At 37.8% G+C, this 20779-nt stretch overlaps 1 protein-coding gene across 1 annotated transcript; it reads right to left on the bottom strand.

Annotated features, from left to right (window-relative positions):
* Positions 1–3539: 3539 nt before the first annotated feature.
* On the bottom strand, positions 3540–20691 carry CALB1 (calbindin 1, 28kDa). The gene is made up of 10 exons (XM_010156197.1): positions 20620–20691; positions 15997–16071; positions 11162–11245; positions 11017–11073; positions 7987–8064; positions 5464–5519; positions 5333–5372; positions 5191–5244; positions 4985–5056; positions 3540–4598 (listed from the first exon to the last, which is right to left on the bottom strand). The coding sequence occupies exons 1-10, from the start codon at positions 20683–20685 to the stop codon at positions 4485–4487; spliced, it is 696 nt and encodes a 231-aa protein (XP_010154499.1). The 5' UTR covers positions 20686–20691; the 3' UTR covers positions 3540–4484.
* Positions 20692–20779: the final 88 nt, after the last annotated feature.

Raw genomic sequence — 20779 nt, 5'->3', positions numbered from 1 at the left:
GTGAGCCTCGAGGTAAGGGGGAGTATGAGAAAAGTGTTGCTTTGCAGCATAATAATTGTATGGAGATGAAGTTGGAGGAACAGACGGGAGGGGTGAGTCAGAAAAAGGCCATGGTAAACGTTGGAGATCACAAATGGAGTCAAGTAGGCTTGCAGAGAAAGTTTAATTTTCATGGGTCACAAAGGAAACGTTCATGGAATCCAAATACCTGATTTTATAAAGCCTTTTGTGTGACCCGTTGGTCAGAGGTGTTAGCACTTCCATGAGCTCCGCTGGCAGACACTTGCAAGGGAGGATTCATTATCTGTTTCCAACTGAAACCTACATCTTATCTGCTTAACTAACTTTTGAAATTACCCATTTTTATTTCAGTTGATGATTTACTGTCTTTGAACCTGCTACAATTAATCAGATTAATTCTCTGCTGCAACAGTGGTATGGTATTAGAGGATTATAAACAAGTTATGAAAAGCATTTGAGGTTGCCAATGAGAGATTAATTGCACCACCTCTTTGCGATGATACTGGAACTGCTGTCAATCTGTGGTTCTCCTGTTTCTGGGAATTCCCTCTTGAATATTTCATTACTGTTGAGAAAATTGCTATTGTTCACCAACTCAGGAATCTGCTTTACAAACACAAACTGACACTGAGGGAACTGTAGGTTCCTCCCTGCCTGTATTGACTTCCAAGTTCATTGGCACATGAGCTGCTTGACAATCTTTCCCTTTTTTCACGTTAGTAACACATAAGACACTACAGAGCAGGGAAATTTATAACTTTAAGTCCATGGAGCGTCTTGTGTTGTAGCTGCTAAACATGTCACCCCACTGTAACTGAGGTAATAGCCCCCGTCTTTTATGTGATAATTTAATATGCAGTAAAGTAAAATGATCTTGGTCAATTTGCCTGCTTTTAATTAGTGCAGAACAACTTCAGTTGATTTCAGAGGGATTTGGAGGTGCTCAGCACTTCAGAAAATCAGGGCACATGTATTTGGGTCTCTAAATATGGATTCTGAGCTTCCTCGTAGACGCAGTGAGTAGGTATGGACTGCGGTATGCCTCCGCAGTCAGTGATTATAACCGTGATTGTGATGAGGGCTTGGTGTAGATGCACAAGATGCCAAATGGCAATTAATCACAAAAAGCTAACGTGGCCTAATGAAACAAAGATTTAATCATAGTTCGAGTGGAGTTCAGCAGCAGCATGGGTGTCTTTCGTGAGATGAGGTTCATTTTACGTAAAAGCTTTGCCGAGTCGTCTGTATTTGGCATTTGCATGTGGAATGGGCTGTCTAGAAATTTCTTAGGCTTGCTGGGGTAATCTTTCAAAGATAAACACCGAAGTTGTAAACAGGAGGGGTTAGACCGCTGCTGTGATACCGTGTGTGAAATACTCGGGATGGAAGAGTGCAGCAGCGAATGGAAGCCAAATGGCTCTCTTCAAGGCCCCTGCTCAATCCGGATTAAGTCATCAGGGAAAATGAGCGTGACACTCTCCATAGTGGACAGCGGTTTGTGTCACAGCTGCCAGCTGGGCACTGTTGGTGACTTCGGGTCAGATGGGGCCCCTGAGGTGCACTGATGGACTGTGGTGTGGGTGAAGCCGGGCCTGATCTGGTGCTGTTGAAGTCCATGTCTGACAGCAAATACTGCATTTATAATGCTAAAGGTCTTTAAAGGGCCTAATAGTTACTAGATTTTTTTTTCTTTGAGCATTAGTCAAAGTTTCAGCTTTAAAATTAATAGAAAATTGCCTTCTTACTTGATTTTCAGGGGAAACATGTTTCTTGTCACCTGTACCCATTTACACTAGAAGGGGCTAAAATTTTGCACAACATACTTGTTTGCAATTTGTAGGACTGCGAGTATTTATTAGTTTCAGCGTGTCTTACTTCAAGCATTTTGTAAAATACGTAATTTTAGACAGTAAAATGGTTAATAACGTCAGTAAAGTAGATCTCATGTAGCTGCCTGTCGGCCAGTTTCTCTGTTTAGCAGGAACACGGCATACCTGCACTACCTCATGGAATTGTTCTTTGTGCATACTACTAGTTTACTTTTGATCTTTCTTTTGGTCATTGCATGGCTTACCTGAAGAAAGCAGGCTGCAGTCTTTTCTGTCATCCCCTCTCTTGCTATTCCAAGGCTTGTTCTGCCCCAACCCTGACATTTTTTTAAGAGCTCTGCCCTGAGGTGTTTTGGAGATGACTTACCCGTATTTACTATGCTTTGCTTTGCGCTGACATAGCAGACACCTTTGCTACAACTGGGCTTTTAAATTGTGTTCTTTTCATCCAAGTTTTCCTTCAGAGAAGTACCTGCAGGAAGCATTCTGCCCGTGGGTGGCTGAGCGCCGCTGTCCGCGTTGTGATGCGCAGCAGGGCCGGCGCGTGGGCAGCAGCAGCAGTAGAAGGGAGACTTCAGATCTGCGACGGGTAAGTTTGCTCATGTTCAGGAAGACACATTCCAGTTGCTGTGGTGGCTTTTTGTCAAAACACTTTATCTTCTACAGTAATGGTTTTGGCAAGCAGTCACATCATATTTTTTACATTAGAGTTTTGGGGTTTTTCTTTACATTTGCACTTTAAAAATGTTAAAATAAGGCAAAATCCAGGGTTTCAAGTGTACAGTATGAATGATATCAATCATTTATTGTACTGATAGGCAGATTCACTGTTCCTTTGCTTAACACACACAATTGCATTTCACATTGCATAGAGAAAAGAGGAGAACAAGCGGGTGTGGTGTTAAATCACCGTGTGTGCTGGTGGGAGTAAAGCGCTGAGAATGAACTTGCTTAATTTTACTTTAATTTTTTGGGGTCTTTTTTCGACAAGGCCCCATCCTGCACCACCTACTCCTTAACTTTTCAAGGCTCCGACTGGAGAGAGCCTAGGGCCATTAGACCATTCCTGAAACGGTATTTAGTTGTCTGAGTTCACCTGGAGAATTCAAGGATTCATTTCAAAGGGAGCTCAGTGACTGTAATCTTGAAGGATCAGAGCCTCATTGTTGCTTCTGCTTGTTAAATAAGATGTGGAGATGCATTTGAGAGGTTGTGTGTATCTCATCTGCTAACCAGGAATTGCATCTGAAACAGTTTTACATGGAGGTAACATGGGTTTACTGGCTTTAAGACACAGCCCAATTTCTTTCCTGCACCAGGATGTACTGGGAGCTACAGCCTGGACATTGGGGGAGTCGTCTGGCATGAAATTGGTGTGAAGTAAAAAGGGAACCAGACCAAAAAAATAACAGATGAAAGAAGACAGGGCTGTTTCCATATTATAGTTCCCATTTGAAACATGCCTTTCTAGCATAATAAAAAGCCCACCATGTAAATTAAATTACTAAATTGGTATAAAATCTGTAGTAGATCTTTTGCTTAGTTTTAGTGTTACTTTTTAATACTGTTGTTATAGATTAGTAATTCAGTGTAAGATCCAAGGAGGCACATTCTTTTTTAAATAGTTGTTTTGTTCTTTATGTGATTCAGAAAAAAATAATCCAGGAGATAGACAAACTAGACACCAACAATCTTAGGATATTAAATTTAATTACAGATTACACAGAATATGATGTAAAAACAGCAATTTACTAGAATAATTATAACCTGCAAAATGTGAAAATAGTTTAGAAAATGGATTGTCATATTCTCTGACACAGCAATAGTCATGAAAGGTACACTTATAATATCATATGTTAATGTGTGTTAACTATACTACCTGTCATTTAGCCAGGATTCCAAGACAGATTAAAGGCATTTATTTCTGAAGTGCCTATGTTTAAATTCAATAAAGTTAAACAGCTAGATTGAAAACACTATATTTTTGTCAACTACTGCGTGGAGATCTATCCCAGATAAATGCTTTGTCTATATGCTATGAGTTCATAATGAGAAGAGTAATTGAAAAACTGCAGAGAGCACAGACCTGTAAGTGGGTAGTTTGACATCTGAGAATATTTCTTAGTGCCTTGTTAAATTTTGGAAATCAGACACGCCAACATCTCTTTCCTGTTTCAGACCTAGATCATATTGAATCTGAATTCATGTTTTGCCTTTTAAAAAACCCATGTAATGGGGAAAGATGTCTGTAGACCTTTTTGTTATGTAGCTCAACGAGAAATGTTGCAAGTGTCAAAGGATATGATGGCCACAGGGATGTCAGCAGGTTTACTTTTTTTCCAGCTGTGTTTATGAAAGCAAAAAAAAAAAAAACCAAACCAAAACCGACCCCGACATATTTTAGTTTCTTTTTAGAATATACAGACTGGCCCAAACATAGACATTCTCTTTATCAATCTTATTGTTACAAAAACTGTACATTACAAACAGTATAGAAACAAACTGAAAGGAATGTGCCACACATCCTGGCTAATTTTCTATATGCAGTTTAAAAATACAGCCTACTCCCTTATAGTGCACAGTTATTGTGTAGATAGAGTACATCACTAGTTAAGTGGACATGTTTGAAGAGTTCTAGTTTTCTTCAGCACAGAGAATAAGAGCCAGTTCTGCTCGGTAAAGCTTTCCTCCATCGGACAAGGCCATGATGCTTTTCTTGTATGTCGCAAGGTTGTTAATGTCTAATTCCTATTTAAAGAACAGATAACGCTTTGTAATCCCATTTAGTTACCAGCATGAACAAGTTTGCTTCTAGTGGCAGAAAATAAGGAGGAAAACAAAAGTGCAACAGTAACACGTTGCAAATGTTGTTGATGTATTTGTATGTTATCCATATTATAGCCATATATTAGATGGCTGAGAGCTGATGTCTCAGAAGCAAGCTTTTGACAGTGTCATTATGTAATCACAACTCCCCTAGTTCAGGATTTGCACTGCTATGACTTCTGCTGAGATTTTTAGTTGTACTTTGACTTCAGGAATTATGACTTAGAAGCTCTATATTTATCTTAATTGGGTGGATTAAATTGTCGTTAAAATCCAAATTAAATCTAATCTCTAAGGGGAAGAATTACCTTTTTGTTCTTTTCACAGAGATCCTTCAGTAGTGCATCAAGTTCATTTTCATCTATATAGCCATTGCCATCCTGTAAAACATGGCATTAAAGATAATTTAAAACATTTATCTTTCATTTCAGAGGTTATGGCTAATTCTCCACAAATTCAGAAGGTAAGTGCCATCAAACTACACAATTAATTGGAAGGGTTTTTGAAGACTTACTTGATCATACATCTCAAAGGCTTTATTGAATTCTTTCGCACACATTTTGACACCCTAAATGTTGAAAGAAAAAAAAAATCTGTTAATGACACCAGTTATGTGTGATGGTAACAGCTTACCTTAAGAATGTGAATGTTCATACCTGAAATTTAATAAGAAAATTTTCCTGTACGGGGAGTAGTCTTTGGAAAGAAAAAACAAGGTCAAAATATTTTAACTGTTTCCATAACAGCGATTGCTGTTGTTTGTTGTGAAAAAGGACGGAAGACATACCTGGCCAGTTCAGTAAGCTCCAACTTTCCATCATTGTTTGCGTCAAACATCCTGAGCTGAAAGAATTTATAATTTTACATTACTAATCTAAATTAATCAACATAAAGAAAACACTTCCCTAGAAAACTTAAATTCAATGAAATTTAGCTTTTATTTCATGCTGAAATGACGTCCCCGGGTTTTAATCTGTCACATTTGCTGTGTAATACATTTATTTACAGTACTGAAGAAATAATTTATAGTAATTAATTCTACTGCAAAAGCCTGATAAGAGACCAGATTAACAATTCTGATTAACCTACTGTAAGGTAGGTCTTAACCTGCCTACAGTAATGAATGTCCCGTAAGAGAAATACGCATGTAATTATTTATAAAGGAGAGGAGTGTTGACATGATAACATTTTGCTTGTGACTTCATGTCATGCTCTGATAATAGCATCATTATTCTCTATCCATAAAGGTGAAGCAACAGTCGGATGAAGTTCAGTAGAATCCAAGGCATTCAATTCCTTAGACAGAAAATAATAGACATTTCATTCAATTGGCTGCTAGGTCTAAATATTTAAGTAAAGATCACCCTCTGTTTCTGTGATGTATTTCAAGAAAAGAGGGAACAGATGCTGCAAATGATCACATTTTGTTGATGATATAAACATAGGAAATCAAATGTCTCCAAATAATTAAATTATGTCAATAAATATATTAATGTAATCTAACAATAATGTGCATACAATTTTTAATCATCCTATTGCATTAAAGTGCTTTGCTTTGAGCGCTTGAAAACATGAGCTCCTGCTGCTTGAGTGGCACAAACAGCTTATATTTGTTATTCGATGGAGATGCTACACCTGCGTGGGACTTCCTCTAACAGATTTTATGTCTGTATAGTTCCATTTTTCTACTTTCAAGTATTATTTTGCCTTTGCTGTATCATAGAGTCACAAAAGCAGAAAACTGTACAAAACACTGTTAGACATTGTAGTGAAAACACCACCACCCACACTCCATCCCATCACTTTCAGTCACGGTAATTTTAGACATAATTTTTAGATGAGCTGCATCCTGTACTGAGAAAAATTCATATAGTTTTAAAGGTAGAATTAATGGCATGAAAAAAGACCCAATTCCACTTGGTTAATCCACGGTAAATGGCAAAGTAGACCAGAAAAAGAGACCAAGTCTATAAACATTTATTTCTACATAAACACCCTGGTTCCCTTTAACAATTCCTTTCCTTCTATGACAGCATCTGCCTTGCATGCATTCCCCATGAAAGGAGATTTGCGTTTGAGGGAGGTAAGCAGTGGCAGCTGTGAAGTCAACATGTTTTGTATTTTGATGGGTTGTTAGTGGCTGGCTGTGCCTGCCTGCAGCTGCTCAGGACCATATGTTTTCTCTTAGTTTCTGAGGAGATTATGGGAGAGATGGCCTTGTAATTTCTTTCTTATTACTGTTAATTCTTTGTCATTGTGTCTCTCTGCAGAGGCCAGAACTTAGAGCACACCTGAAGGTCAAAAAGCTCCTTGAATCAAAAGGCTATGTGTTGCCTTCACCAGTGAATTAACAGTGACAGTTCTAGGTAAATGGTTTATACTGGTACAACAGACCAGCAGGCTTTTGCCAGGAAAACCACGAGTTTTGATCAGCCATTCTTAGGCCAGTTTTAGGGATAGTGTGTTTACCTAGCATATTTTTGATTGTTAAAAATATTTTAGGATGAAACCAGCTAGTAAAACAAACAATTTAGTGCTACGTGTTTCATAAAGACAAGAATTCTGAGCCTTTTTTTTTTTTTCTTGAAACGTCCACTCAGAAGCCAATACTGATCCGTACCATGGAGCACTGTAGCGGTGGGATGGACAGAGCGCCCCAAGGATGGGCTGGTTTAAGGCCAGGGAAGTGCCAGTTTTGTTCTAGTGTTTGTCTAAAACATCAATTTCTCCATCTTGAATGGAGGGAGAAGGAGAGAGTGAGATGTTTCTAAATCTGATAACGAGCCACCATGCAGTGATGGCTTTTAAGACAAGAGACTGACACTACAACACTGTAAGAAGGCAAAACATAGAAAGTAACAGATTAAGTTGATCTAAACATAATAATGTAATTATGACAGGTACAACTTTTATGAACTGTGAAGACTTTAGTTTTACAACTAATGATACAAGGAAGCAGAACAGGGGAAAATACTATGGTATGGTCTAATATTACACAAATACAATAGTCCAGGACAGCATCACTGAAACAAATGACCTTCCATTCAGTAGGATTGGATGGATCACAATACCAAGAACATCTAAAATTCCTGAGCGCCTTTTTTTTTTTAAGCAGCACTGAAAACTGTCCATCAAAGCTCTGCAGCTGCAGAAGAACTTGCAGTGCGAGATGCCGCAGTTGTCTCCCTGTCGTAATGACATAGTTAGCCTGATTAGGACCTGGTGGGGCTCTAGGTCATTCTAGTGACTAAAGATATACAGAGTTTGAATTAATCCAGTCTTGATGAAATATGCCTGTAAATAATCTTACCATTATTTCTGTGTATTCTGTTAGCTTTGAGTCTTCAATCTGCTTATTTGCCTTCTGTAATAAATCTTTCAAGAAGCTCTGTTAAAATAAATAGAGGAGTAATAGGTGAGTTTTTATCTACAGTATAAAATGCTTGACTTTCTAACTTCAGATTAAAGTAATGGGAAATACTATTTTACTCCCACTTTAGTATTTACTGCTGAAGTTCCAAATAAGTATGAAAAGAAGTGGTAATTAACAGCTAAGAATGTAACAGTTTCTTTTGATTAAGTATACTGCAGTTTTATTTGGAAGAAGTGACTCATAAAACTTTCAGCATTGTATGCCATTTGTTCCATTGTGAATTTGGAAAAAATAGTTGGGCTTTCAAGTATACTGCATCCTAATCAGCTCAATCAGTAAACTAAACTATTTAACCTTGAGTCTCCTTGAAAACTTGGATGCCTAATCACTTCTTGCAATACAGGAAAAATTTTACAGAAAAGATCAATGATTAATCGAGTTTTCTCCATGCCTGTGGCGGTACCTGATGCTAGAAGTGAATGTTAACCTACATTGCTCCTTCCTACCTTGTATTTTAAATGTGTGCAAGCAGTTTCATTGCATTTTTTGAATGAGAATTTGATATAGTAATCACATGACTTGAAACAGCTATTCTTACTTTAAAAAGTAAGATTGTTTCCACCCATTCAGTGTTTTAAATTTCAGTACTAGATCTGTGACATTAAAAAGAAAGTTACTGATTTATTTAATGAGGGGATTACAAGACCTGAGATGTCTGTATGCCTGTCAGTGCCCAGTGAAGTACCTAACTGGTCATCAGTTAGAGTGTCATTATCTTTGTAACATTTTGGGCCACATTTAAGATAGAAAACGGAGTAGCTCATAAGAAAATCTATTTGTACGTAGATTACATTCTGGAGCAACCGTGTCATTAGTCATGTGACTAATACCCACTGTAGTTCTTCCAGTCTTTCCCCCTCCAAGCTGGAAGGCCTTCCTGGTAGCTTGTATACAAAGAACACGATTGCAGTGTTGTAAATGGACGTTATGGATACATGTCTAATCTTGTTTGCTTTGATGGAATATAAAACAGGAAACGACATTCAGAGGCTGTCCACTCCATCTCTGTGTCTCAAGAAAGTATCATCTATATCTAAACTTCCTGAGGTACTGTCTGATCTGAGCTATTGCCAAACCTTTCCTAAATACAGGCAGTGATGGAGAATCTGCCTCCCCCTTAGGCAACACATTCCACTGCCGTTACTATTGTTAGAAAGTTTCACTTATTTCCAGCTTAAATTTCTCTTACAAAGTTCTAAGTGGGTGTAGTCCTCACATAGCAAATACTTAAAATGTTTGGGCATGTCAAAAAATACTGATCTAAAAATAAAATGAGATTTATGTCTTATTTTCAACATGTTAAAATGACCTGTTTCTCCGAGTCAGACAAAATCTTGCAGCACAAGAGAGATGGGACCATTAGGGATCCAGTTAAAATGTCTTCATTCTTCAGCTGGTCCTCAATCAGTCCTGCCTTTTAAACTCTATTTAAAATTATAGCAGCCAGCAACAGTCCTTAAGGCCTCGTCTAACAGCTGGAGTTCTCAAGTGCTGAGAACGTGGCCTCCTCCTGATCCTACCAACTTCAGATACACCAACCTGCGGCAACCAGGCAGCAGAATGGGCTTGTCTGCCTGAGGGTTACTGTGAGGTAGGATCCTCGGCAAACGTCACACAGATACCAGACTCAAAGAGGAAGGGAAAAGGAAAAAAGGTGTGAATTATCTGATGTGGATTCCTCTTCTGAACAGAAGAGCTATAAGGATTTCATACAGTTTGATCTCCTGGTGCTTTAGTTAATAAAGCTTATATAGTTCTTTAGAATACCACATATGGGCAAAATAGTCCAAATTAGATGGATAAATGCTGATAGGTCTTTCTCTGGCCATGAATTGTTCTGACTCCCCTGAATTTAAAGCTACAGTGATGTGTCAAGGGCATTTGAAGTAGAAAATGGCACCTTTCTACTCAGAGGCTGTTATATATGAGCATCTCTCCCATGAGGAAAGGCTGACAGAGCTGGGACTGTTCAGCTTGGAGAGACCTCATTAACATATATAAATACTTAAAGAGAGGGCACAAAGATGGTGACGGGACCAGAGGCAATGGGCACGGACTGAAACGCAGAGTGTTCCCTCTGAACATCAGGAAACCTTTTCACTGTGAGAGTGACTAAGCACTGGCACAGGTTGTCCCAGGAGGTGGTGGAGTCTCACTCCTTGGAGATACTAAAAAGCCACCTGGACGTGGTCCTGGGCAACTGGCTGTAGATGACCCTGCTTGAGTGGGGAGGTTGGACCAGATGACATCCAGGGTCCCTGCCAAACCCTCTGTGATTCACTACAAATTGCTGTTAGTTTTATGACTGGAGGTAAATCACTCTAGTTTCAAGGTTTGTTAACTCTGCAAGGCTGAGATGGCTAATGGAATAATGTTAACTCTGCTCTTATCTGTGCATATTAAAGCTGATACCAAAATCTCACCAAGGTAACTAAGCAGGGACAACACAATTCGAGTTGTATTAGCCTAAAAGTATTGCAGTGGAAACCGCAGGGTTGCATGATACTTGAGAGAGCATGGTCTGTCCAGCAGCATAGAGATTAATGGTGGTGATGCCCTTAGGGAAAAAACCCAGCCAAACAGCCCTTCTCTGTAATATACCAAGAAAAGGACAACCTAGCTTTCAGAGACCTATCTTGCTTTCTTAATCCTTCTTACTTCTATGCTAGAGTACCCACTGTCTTGAGTCACTTGAGACAAACATTGATCTAAATTAAAACACACTTTAAAAAACATTGATCAGATTAGCTGCACTTTAAATAATTTACTGGTGATAAAAAGATCAGCTAATCGTATTGCTTTTCAGTCATGTTTGAAATGCAAAAACATGCACGGGTGGGTATCTGAAGAAACAGAGCATAGGCTGTAATCCAATGCCTGTTCTCATGTCAGTAAGTATTGGTTTACCTTAAGTTCCTCAGAATCAATGAAGCCACTGTGGTCGCTGTCATATTTTCTCCATGTCTGCAATCAGAATGTGAATGCTTTAATGATGTATTTATGGCAAATGGGCCTTGTATGATTTTACAAAAGACAGCTTTTCATACCGTACCTGCATGAAGTCTTCGCTTGACTTTAGCTGCTGGCACCTGAAGAACAACAGGAAATTCTCTTCCGTCGGTAATATCTGAGCAAGCTGTAACAACAAAGATTAAATTTTGATTCTTCATTAGGCTAGCTGAGCTTGTAAAAAAGTGTGAAGGTTTTTAAGAGAGTATGAAATTCTTTGTGCTCATACTGCCCTATTGTGGCCCCATTGGGAGTGTTTCATCCTGTTAGCCGAAATGTTTGGAAGATGCTTCTGGAAGGCTTCTGGCTTGCAGCTTTGCTGTATTCATCAAGATCAAACAGAACCGAGGTCTGAGGGAAGGGAGTGAGACAGCACCTTACTGAAGGGGTAGCGGGGGAAAGAGGGGAAAAAATTCACCCGTGCAGAGTTAGGGTGTGTGATGAAAACCTTGAGCTGGCACGAAGAGGAAAGCACAACATAGGGATGTTTAGAAGATAAGTGCAAAGGACCATGGATTAAGAAAGTGAGGAAAATGGACTACTCACAGATACCAAGGAAGAGAGGAACACTGACATGAAGAACCCATGTGTAAGGTGAACAGTAAAACATACGGAAAAGCCAGGAGAAAAGAAAGTGGGGAGGGTAAGGGGATGACAACTGGTGATCATTTGTCAGGCGCAGAGATGTGCTCAAGAAGAGCTATAAATACCAGAAAGAACTCAAAAGGGCTTTTAGCCCTGCAAAATCAGGGGTGGTTCTTCCAATGCCTCTGCTCTACAAAAGGCTTTTTTTAAAATCAGACATTATTGTACTGATTATTGGAAATGTTCATTTGCTATAACTCAATTTTGGCAAATGACAAATGTAGAAGATGGAGAGTATGCTGTATAATTTAATGTAAAATCATGATTTGTTTTTAACAAAAGCCCAATATTTTTTTCTCTCCTCAAAATGTATGAAATGTGTTTTGATTAAAGAAAACTTTTTACTTGAAGAATAGAACAGCTGTGCTTACTAGGAAGAGAAAATGGAGAAAGACAGATTTCTTAGCTGCATTCTTTTACGAAAAATGACATCTGCAGACTTCCTGGAGCCCCATCTTAAAATTTTGATTCAAAGTTTTGTTTTTCAACATTCATTTCACACCCTCAAATCCCACGTTCTGTCTATTTCAGTGCAATTGCCTAATTGCTCAGGGTTTTATATAGAGTTCCATCAGCACCGTAGATGAATTCAGCTCTCTCTCACTCTACAGGTACAAGGGGTTGGGGCCAGATCTCTTGTTTCTCTAAAATTATCTGTGCAAGCAATCAGTTATATTCTTTGGGTGTTGGTACAACTGAAAAGACACCTCAGAACACTCTTCTTAGGGAAACGGCGCACCTGATGACAGACTGTCAAGCCCATCAGAGTGTTTTGAATGCTTTTGATAAATGCCTCAACACCAAACCTAATCAACTTAAATGATGTGTTTTTGTCAGCAGCTTTTGAAACCTACTCCATTATAAACAGCATATACCCATGTGGGTAAGTACATGTTCATATGTACTAGCTAGTAATATAGTAATAGCTAACTGTGCGTAACATAGTACACTTCCTTATTTCTTCCATGACAGAGGAATTTTGATTTTTTAGAGGAAGTCAATGTTCCTACTCAACAACAAATGCTGAATGGAAGAACTGATTATAATAATAAGCAGAGTTTGGGGGAAAGGACTGATTATGGCAATGGGAAGGGATGTGGAAACTATTTATAAAATGTCATTTGTGGGACCTCTATAGGTAACTGGTGAATTTTGCAAGGGTATTGCAAAATAGTACAAGGTGCAAGGGTAAATGTAAAATAGGAACTTTAGTACTACCAGTACCTCTGGGGGGAGAAATTGCCTTGTTTTAAGCTATACCTCTCACCTTTTGTAAGTCCCAGGGGAAAGCACAAGCTTTTATGTTACAAAGGTGTAGTAGCTCAATATCCAACGTTAGCTCAGGCTTCTGCCGAAAAATAAGTCTTTTGTGTTTTTGTAGTAGAAATAATATAGCTAAAGGGAAGTCCAGTTCTCCAAGCTGATGCATCGAATATCATTAAATTGCTTTTTGTGGAAAACTCTGCATTACTAAGGCATGAGATCGTGTGGCAACTGGTTCAACTTCCCAGTCCCAGTTATACCACTACAGAAGAAAGTTGGAAACCTGCTCCTATTCTTAATGAAGACTTCCTTGTGAGCATAAGCACAGGGGAACTCTGTGAGTGTGTCTGAATAAGAGTGCAGACCACTCCAAGTTCATGTATGGCAGCAGCACCAGTTTAGTGAGTGTTTCTGTGAGCTCTGCTACTTTTATTGAGAATATCAGCTATTTCTGCATCATGAGTAATAGAGGACAACCACAAAGCCTGAGACTGAATTGACCTCTCTCCGTTCACCTTCAGGCTGAGGTACGTCTTTATAGGTTACCTCGCAGAAAAAATACTGCCAGTACTTAAAACAATCAGAATTATTTTCTAGAAATCATTGTCTAAGTAGATTAAGTTGATATTTAATGCTATTTAAAATTCCTTTCACCTAATACAGTGAATTTGCTTTTTAAAGTTTTGTAATAGAGAATAGGAGTAAAAAGAATATTTTAGGCTAATAAGTAGTTATTTTTACAGCAGCATAAGCTTCAAGTAATTTGAATGTGGAATTACCACAGTTCTGAGTTTTGAAACCTTGGGCTTCACATCCACATTTTAGTGAAAGCAGTGGTCTGAATGAGCACAAGAAGTGAAAGAAAGGTCCCTTACACAATGACAAGAAAGTGGACAGGTCAGACTCTGCATTTAGCTGGAGGACACTGGATAAAAGCTAGTGAACTAACTGCAGTGTGCTGACAAAGACAAAATTGACACCTAATCTGAGCTGAAAGCCCACTTCTTTCTCTGTGAAGCCACCCGGGCTTCCTCTCTATCTCAGTCAACAGACCTCTCCTGAAAACTCATTATTCCCTAGGACATTTTCCATCAAAAGCTGGGGTATTCATTGTGATGGCTGGGAGTCTGAATGGCTTTACATAATTTGTTTTTTAACAACATTCATACACTTTTTCAGAAAAAAATATTTGATGTACTATGTAAATGGCAGCAATCTGGAATTACTGGACATATTTATTTATAAGGAAAGAGAATCAAGTCCAAACACCAACTTTAATACCATACTGCTCTGCACGTACAGCACATTTCATCCGAGTCCCATCAGCACTTTCCAAATCAAGCTTCATGCTGATGTAAGTGAAATAAAATATAGCTATTGGGTTAGGAGACTGTTATATTAAGGGAGAAAGTCCCTTCCGTCACTGAACTGACTACTGTCACTATTCAATGGCTTCCATGCATGCTGAGCACGCTTGGCACTTCACTGGGGGTGGTGAGCACCGTACCATATCAAGTCCTATCGGATTTGCTCACCTTTACCCATTAAGTCAATAGCAGAATCAGGAATAGAATTTGAAAGGCAAAACTTTTTCCTAAGTAAAGAAACACAGTCTTTTTTCAGGCACTGTCTACATATTCATCTTGCATCCAGTGCTTGCTATTACACATATTCAAAAGCACTAAATTAAATAGGATTCTTCAGTACCAAATAAATAAGCATTTGTTGGTCCAAAACCATACGATTAATACAAATAAACACTGGTTCTTTTTAGATGCAGAACTATTTGATCAATGTTAATACTGTCAAAAGATGCATTTTAAAATCAATGATAGCTGGAAGTGAAACAATCTGTTCATATTTCCACAGTAGTTTAGCTGTGATTACATATGCATTTGAACAAGAATATGCAATTCAAACTTATGACAGGAGAAGAGATACCCTAAAATGATCTATTATATCAGCAGTGATACTTCCTATTGACTTTTACAGAGTCTATTCAGTCCTCTATTTTAAAATTAGCTACTGACCCAAAGTTGGCCACTGTAGAAATTTTGCAGACATGGCTTGTTTCCAGCTGTTTTTTAATTAGCTCTCTAGGTCAGACTTCTTATTATCAGGGAAAAAAGTACATATAATAACATTTAATAATAAAATCCCAGTCTCACTGCACTTAGTGTGACATAAATGAGTTGTATATTTAGGCTTGAAAATGCTGCTTCTTGAGCTGTAACCCAGCGGACTCTCCTTTTTGACTTACAGCACTGACCAAGAGAAAACACAATAGTTTCCCCCTTCCTAGCAAGTTGTCTAAATTACGCAAGTGTTCAGTGACTGTGTGTGTAGAAGGGGTTGGTTATCTTTGCCGTATTTAGAGAGTGGAAGTAAGGAATAGGAGAATTTTCTGCCTGAAATTCTGTTAAAGTTCAAGAAAGGAATTAATAAGAAATCCTGATCTTTCACAAGATGGATCACAACTACTATAAAAATTTTGTTTAACAGGATTAACCTGCTGTCTTACCATGTTTGTATTTTTTAGAATAGACTACATAGAGTGATTGCCCAATTGCATTCACTTGTGCGTTAACCTCACTATAGGAGCGGTGACAGAGCATTAGTTCAAAATCATAGGTAGAAATCAATCACATTTACCTTTCACAATTTAAATTTCCAAAATAGAACTTTCATCTGCTTTGCAGGAAAGCTAAATTGCTGTTGATGCTTATTTGTACTGAATAAAGCGTACAAAGTTAAATGAAGTGAAATGTCTGGAGAGGGGTAAGGAATGTTACCTTTTTGTTAATGAAAAAATTTAGTGAAAAGAAGAGTAAAGATCTTATAACAGAGGAAGACATCTTCTATGTAAATAGAATTCCAAAATATTTGCATGTTATGCTCACATTTTTCTATGATAAATGTATTTTGTACAAGTAAACATGTCAATCTTTTGTTATAAATTAGCTGTCTTACCTCAACTATTCCTATTTTTCCATCAGTCATCTTCCCATATTGGTCCACAAAAGCTTTCATTTCGGGTGTTAAATCCTGTAAAGTTACAATGAGAGAATAATTATTTTAAGATACAGAGAAACTTGTAAACTTACTTGAATACTCTATTAGTTGCCAAATAATATACTGCATTTAATGGAATATTCATACTTACTGCAGCTAGATTCTTGAAGTTTAAATGAAATTGAGGGGTTTTTTTTTATAATGAATGTCATTGTGATAAATTTTACTTCCTAAGGAATTGTATTATAGTCAGTGTGAATGATTGGCATCTAAATACTTTGAACTCCTATTTTAGTTTACAGAATGACAAAATTATATAGACAGATGTGTTAGAAGATGTGCATAACAGCTCCTTTGTTTAAGGCTATGACAGTGAAGTTCATATGCAATTATTAGTCAATTTTCTTCATTTTCATTTATAAATTAGCAACTTGAAGACAGTGCAAAATCTTTCAAAATAAGAAGTGTTTCAGTATAATACATCTGAGCACCAAAATAGCCTTTCCACATCTTTGAGTGGATTTTCCTTGAACAATGGATGCTATTTTAGCCCTAAAAGAACTCATCACGATATCATTTTTCACTGTTTAGTATTTGGTTATCATAGAAACAGAGTAGAAATGTCACTGCTGGAATATAGAGAGGCAGATTTAGGAGGGAGAAAACTTTGAGCAGTACCTTAAATCTGACAGAGTAAAGCCAGCATAATTGTTCTTCATATAAATTATGGTCTCTGCTATACATCTGTTCTCTGAAGGCTAGGCTATGGCAAAGGTGCCAGCCTTGGGGTGAGTATCTAAATATTTGATTTCACACTTCAACTTGACTTGCCTTATTTTGTTATGAGCTGCCATTAACCTTCAATATTCATTAAACTTTTAACTTGGTATTTCTTACAGGTGTGAGCTAGTAAAACCATGCAGCAAGGATCAGGACTATAGTTATATTAAAACAATGGACAAATCTGTGGTTGTAGATAAAGATAGAGCAGTATTTGGAAATTAAAGGTTTAGTTGCTCGAATAGATCTGATTATATAGGACCTAAGTGATTCTCTCACTGGAGACATAGGGAATCTCAGCTGTACAAAGTCCGTTGTAGTTTGCCCCAAATTTCAACTACTAAAGCTAACTAAAATGTCAGTTCCTTGTAGCTGATACAGTCATGGCCTAGTACCCTATTTCTGTCAAAGTCATCCATGGCAGGTTAGTAATTTGCCATGGCTTTAATTAGAGATGTGGTTATTAATACGATGCACTTCAATGTCACCTTTCATCTAATGATCCCTAAGTGGGGACAAGTTTGCTTAGCAGATAGAACGGAGAATTTAGACACCTGGATTTTAATTAGGCCTGGTTAAATATTTTACTAATCTTTCTAATAGCAGCTCTGCAGTGCCAGACAGTGTCCAGCCTTTGAAGGAGGCACAGCCGATTGCAGATTAAACAAGATACGTTGTTCATCTTCTAGTACATTATTTTTGTGTTCACTCCACCTGCTCTTGAGCTGCTTGATGAGTTATTTGAGTTATGATATTCAAGTAAATGTTTTCAGTCAAAAAACTTGCCTAAATTTAACCGTGTCTAGTCCTAAATTTGATACAAATGCAGTGCTCAATGCTTGAAATTAAGAAACTAGCCCCTCACATCTCAGACTCCCCTTTTAAAACTTGAGACACTTATCCAGCCAAACGAAGCTGCCGAAAAAAATAGCTTTTTTCAATATGATTGGAAAATGTAAGGATAGATGGCACTACAGAAACACACAACTGTATTCATGAGCATCTATTAAATCATATTTCTGAAGAAATATTGTCATCGTCTCTATATGCAGAGGTAGTGACGAACAGATGTGGAATAGGCAGAGATCCACCTATTGACCCCTTATCAACCTCTGTATTAGCCACTTACACCCCACAGTTTCTTTTGGCAATTGGCATACCTAAATAGAGAATGTGCTGCATAAACGTGGGGCACAATAAATGGAAGCTATGCTTATATACTTATGGAGCTTTTATCTTCAAAAAAGAGGCAGTTCTTACAACATGTCTGAAAGTATATCAGATTAATTCACTACCTACCATAATGCATGAAGCAAAAAGACATAGTGTTGCCAAAGAGCCCAAGCCCTAAAACCTCCAAGTAGACATCTACCCTTTGGGGCTAGCATCAACCAGGCTGCATGCTACTGCTCCGACTGAGAAAAAGCAACTGTGAAAGTACAGGCTTTACTTGGTGGATTAATAAAAGGATTAGAATTAGAACATAATTAGAACAGTTCTGTAGTTGGGAAGAATATTGGGAAATGTTAAACCATCCCATTCAATGACAGAATCAATGTGATTCTTTAATGCATATGGCATGAGTGATGTAAAATCCAGCTATGAAGAATGCATAATTGAATATTTCAAAAATAGTGAGCAGGAGAGTGACCTGAAATGCAGAAGTTAATGATGACAAAGAAGCTTTGGAGTGTTAAAAGAAGGACAGCTGAGGAAATGACATATAACCTACACTAGTTTCTCAATGTGTCCCTTCTGGCAAAAGAATAGAAATTCAAAGCTACAGAATTAGTATCCCATGAGACGAGACATGAACTAATGAAATGCTTGTTTGGCAAATGAGCCTTCAAATCCAAGAATCAGCTTAGATTTGCAACTTAAGATGACATATATCCATACTCCAGAAAAAGACTTCAGGGATGGAAGTAACATCTACAAAGGCAGAGACAATGGATCAAGTACTGAATTTTATGTTGCTACTGTAGGTTGCTCTTTTCAGCAGAAGACGCAAAAAATAGGTTTGAATCAGAGAAAAGGGAAAGGAAAACTTAATAAAACACCTGAGCATTTTAAAAGGATAATGTGAAATACAGGCAGATGTTATTGCTTAAAAAAAGCATAAATTACATTTGTAGCAAATAAGAATAATCTTGCAAAGCTTTTTTGTGTTACTTAGAGCAGGTTCTGCTTTTAAGACGTGATGCACGCTTATTTTGAGAGAGAAAAGAAAATGATTGTAAACTCATAAATACATTTTTTTCTTGAGCTTCTGATTAAATTTTTCACTACTGAGTAATGTATCAGCATTTCTACTAAGAATGCCATTCATATTAAATGCACATAGGCTTTTATATATTTTTTAATGGACATAACTTAAGATTCCTGTATCTCAGTATAGAAGAGAGATCTGTTGCAATACTTGAAAGGTATTGAAGTTGTGCTTAAACTTCTTTAAAAAAAAAAAAAATTAGACTTTCCCTGTAAAAAACATGTTCCTTTCCCAATCTTCTGGTTTGGTTTTTTTTTTTTAATTTGTCGTGGGGCTTTTTGTTTGTTTATTTCAGTTTAAACTTATTTATACTCATGAAAATGAGTGCTAAACCAATGTCTGTAAGAGGAATTAACTGGTACTAGGACTGCAGTAACATCAGAGGTATTTCTGGGAGACAGATTTTCAGGTGAGTCAAGTTGAAACTCATAAAATTAATAAGAAGATAAAAAATAAAGATGCATATTAATTTTTTTTTTTGCATTTACTTCTAAAATATACAGCAATTTTTAAAGCAAAGTTAGTTATTGGAAAGCTATTGCTCAATTTGCAGGTATTCTTATATGAAGTAGCAATTTATTTTCCCCAGGCACACATGCCATCCAGTTAAATTCTAATTTTATTTTCTCTTCCTTCAGGAGTCTTTTAGCATAGATTGATTTAAATAGATTTCATTAGGTTATATATTGAGTTTGATGCTAAGTGGCCTGTTTTAGAAACCAATTATTTTAAAGGCAACTTATTTCTTATAAAGGTTCACTTCTATTTTAATTCAAATCTTTACATGGAATTTTACATTTTTCTCTCTTTGTTTCTTTTCTCTCTCTCTTTTTTTTTTTTTCCCCACATGGGTGTAATTTGGAGGAAATTTATAATTAGTGCTTTAATAACTCATGCACCCACTTGTTTTGACAGCATTGTCAAAAACTTTGCTGTCCCTCTGAACAACTTAAACTACTAGGATTTGGTACCCACACCCCCCTGGACAAAACTGGTGAAGGGCAAGAAGTGGTTAGCAGTCATCTGCAGATCTATTTACTGACCACCAAGGGGCAGAAATGCATTTCAGCCCATACTGCCCATTAGGTATGAAATTAAACTCAATTTAAGTGCTGGTTTTCCCTTTTTCTTTTTTTTTTTTTTTTGTTTCTTTTTCCTTTCCTTTTTAGTATCAATACACATCTGGATCAGGCAGGATTAATTGCAATGGGATAAGGTCCCATGCAGGACAAAAAGGCAGTGTCCCTGCGTTTCTTGACTCTTCTTTTTAAGCCCTGTAAGAAGCACCAGCTCATAGCCTGGCAAGATGTGAGCGGGACCTGCTCTCCGGGGCGGTGGACCCTGGCTTCCCCTTTCCCGAGCAGAAGATTTATTTCATTTGCAGCCTGCTGATTTCTAACCGAGCTACTTCCCTTCGCCTGGTGAGACTCGTGCGTGGACCGTGTGACGGGCAACCGAGGAGAGAAGGGATCAGGGCACTGGAGTTTGCTCGAGAAAACTCTTCTTTCCCGGAGAATAACGCTTAACCCTACCAAGCCTGCCTTCTTCCGCGCCTGCTGCAGCTCCTGGATGAAGTTTTGTAGCTCCTTCCCATCCATGTACCCATTGCCTACAACAGAAAGAGTTAGGGTTTGTCCCTCCGAACTCTCTCCGCTCTTCACCGCTGGCAGCGCCGTCTCCGACCCCCGCACC

This window comes from Eurypyga helias, unplaced genomic scaffold (genome assembly GCF_000690775.1).
Source record: "Eurypyga helias isolate BGI_N326 unplaced genomic scaffold, ASM69077v1 scaffold16507, whole genome shotgun sequence".
Taxonomy (NCBI): domain Eukaryota; kingdom Metazoa; phylum Chordata; class Aves; order Eurypygiformes; family Eurypygidae; genus Eurypyga; species Eurypyga helias.
Note: the sequence above shows the minus strand (reverse complement) of the source record. Positions and strands in the feature narration are given on the sequence as shown.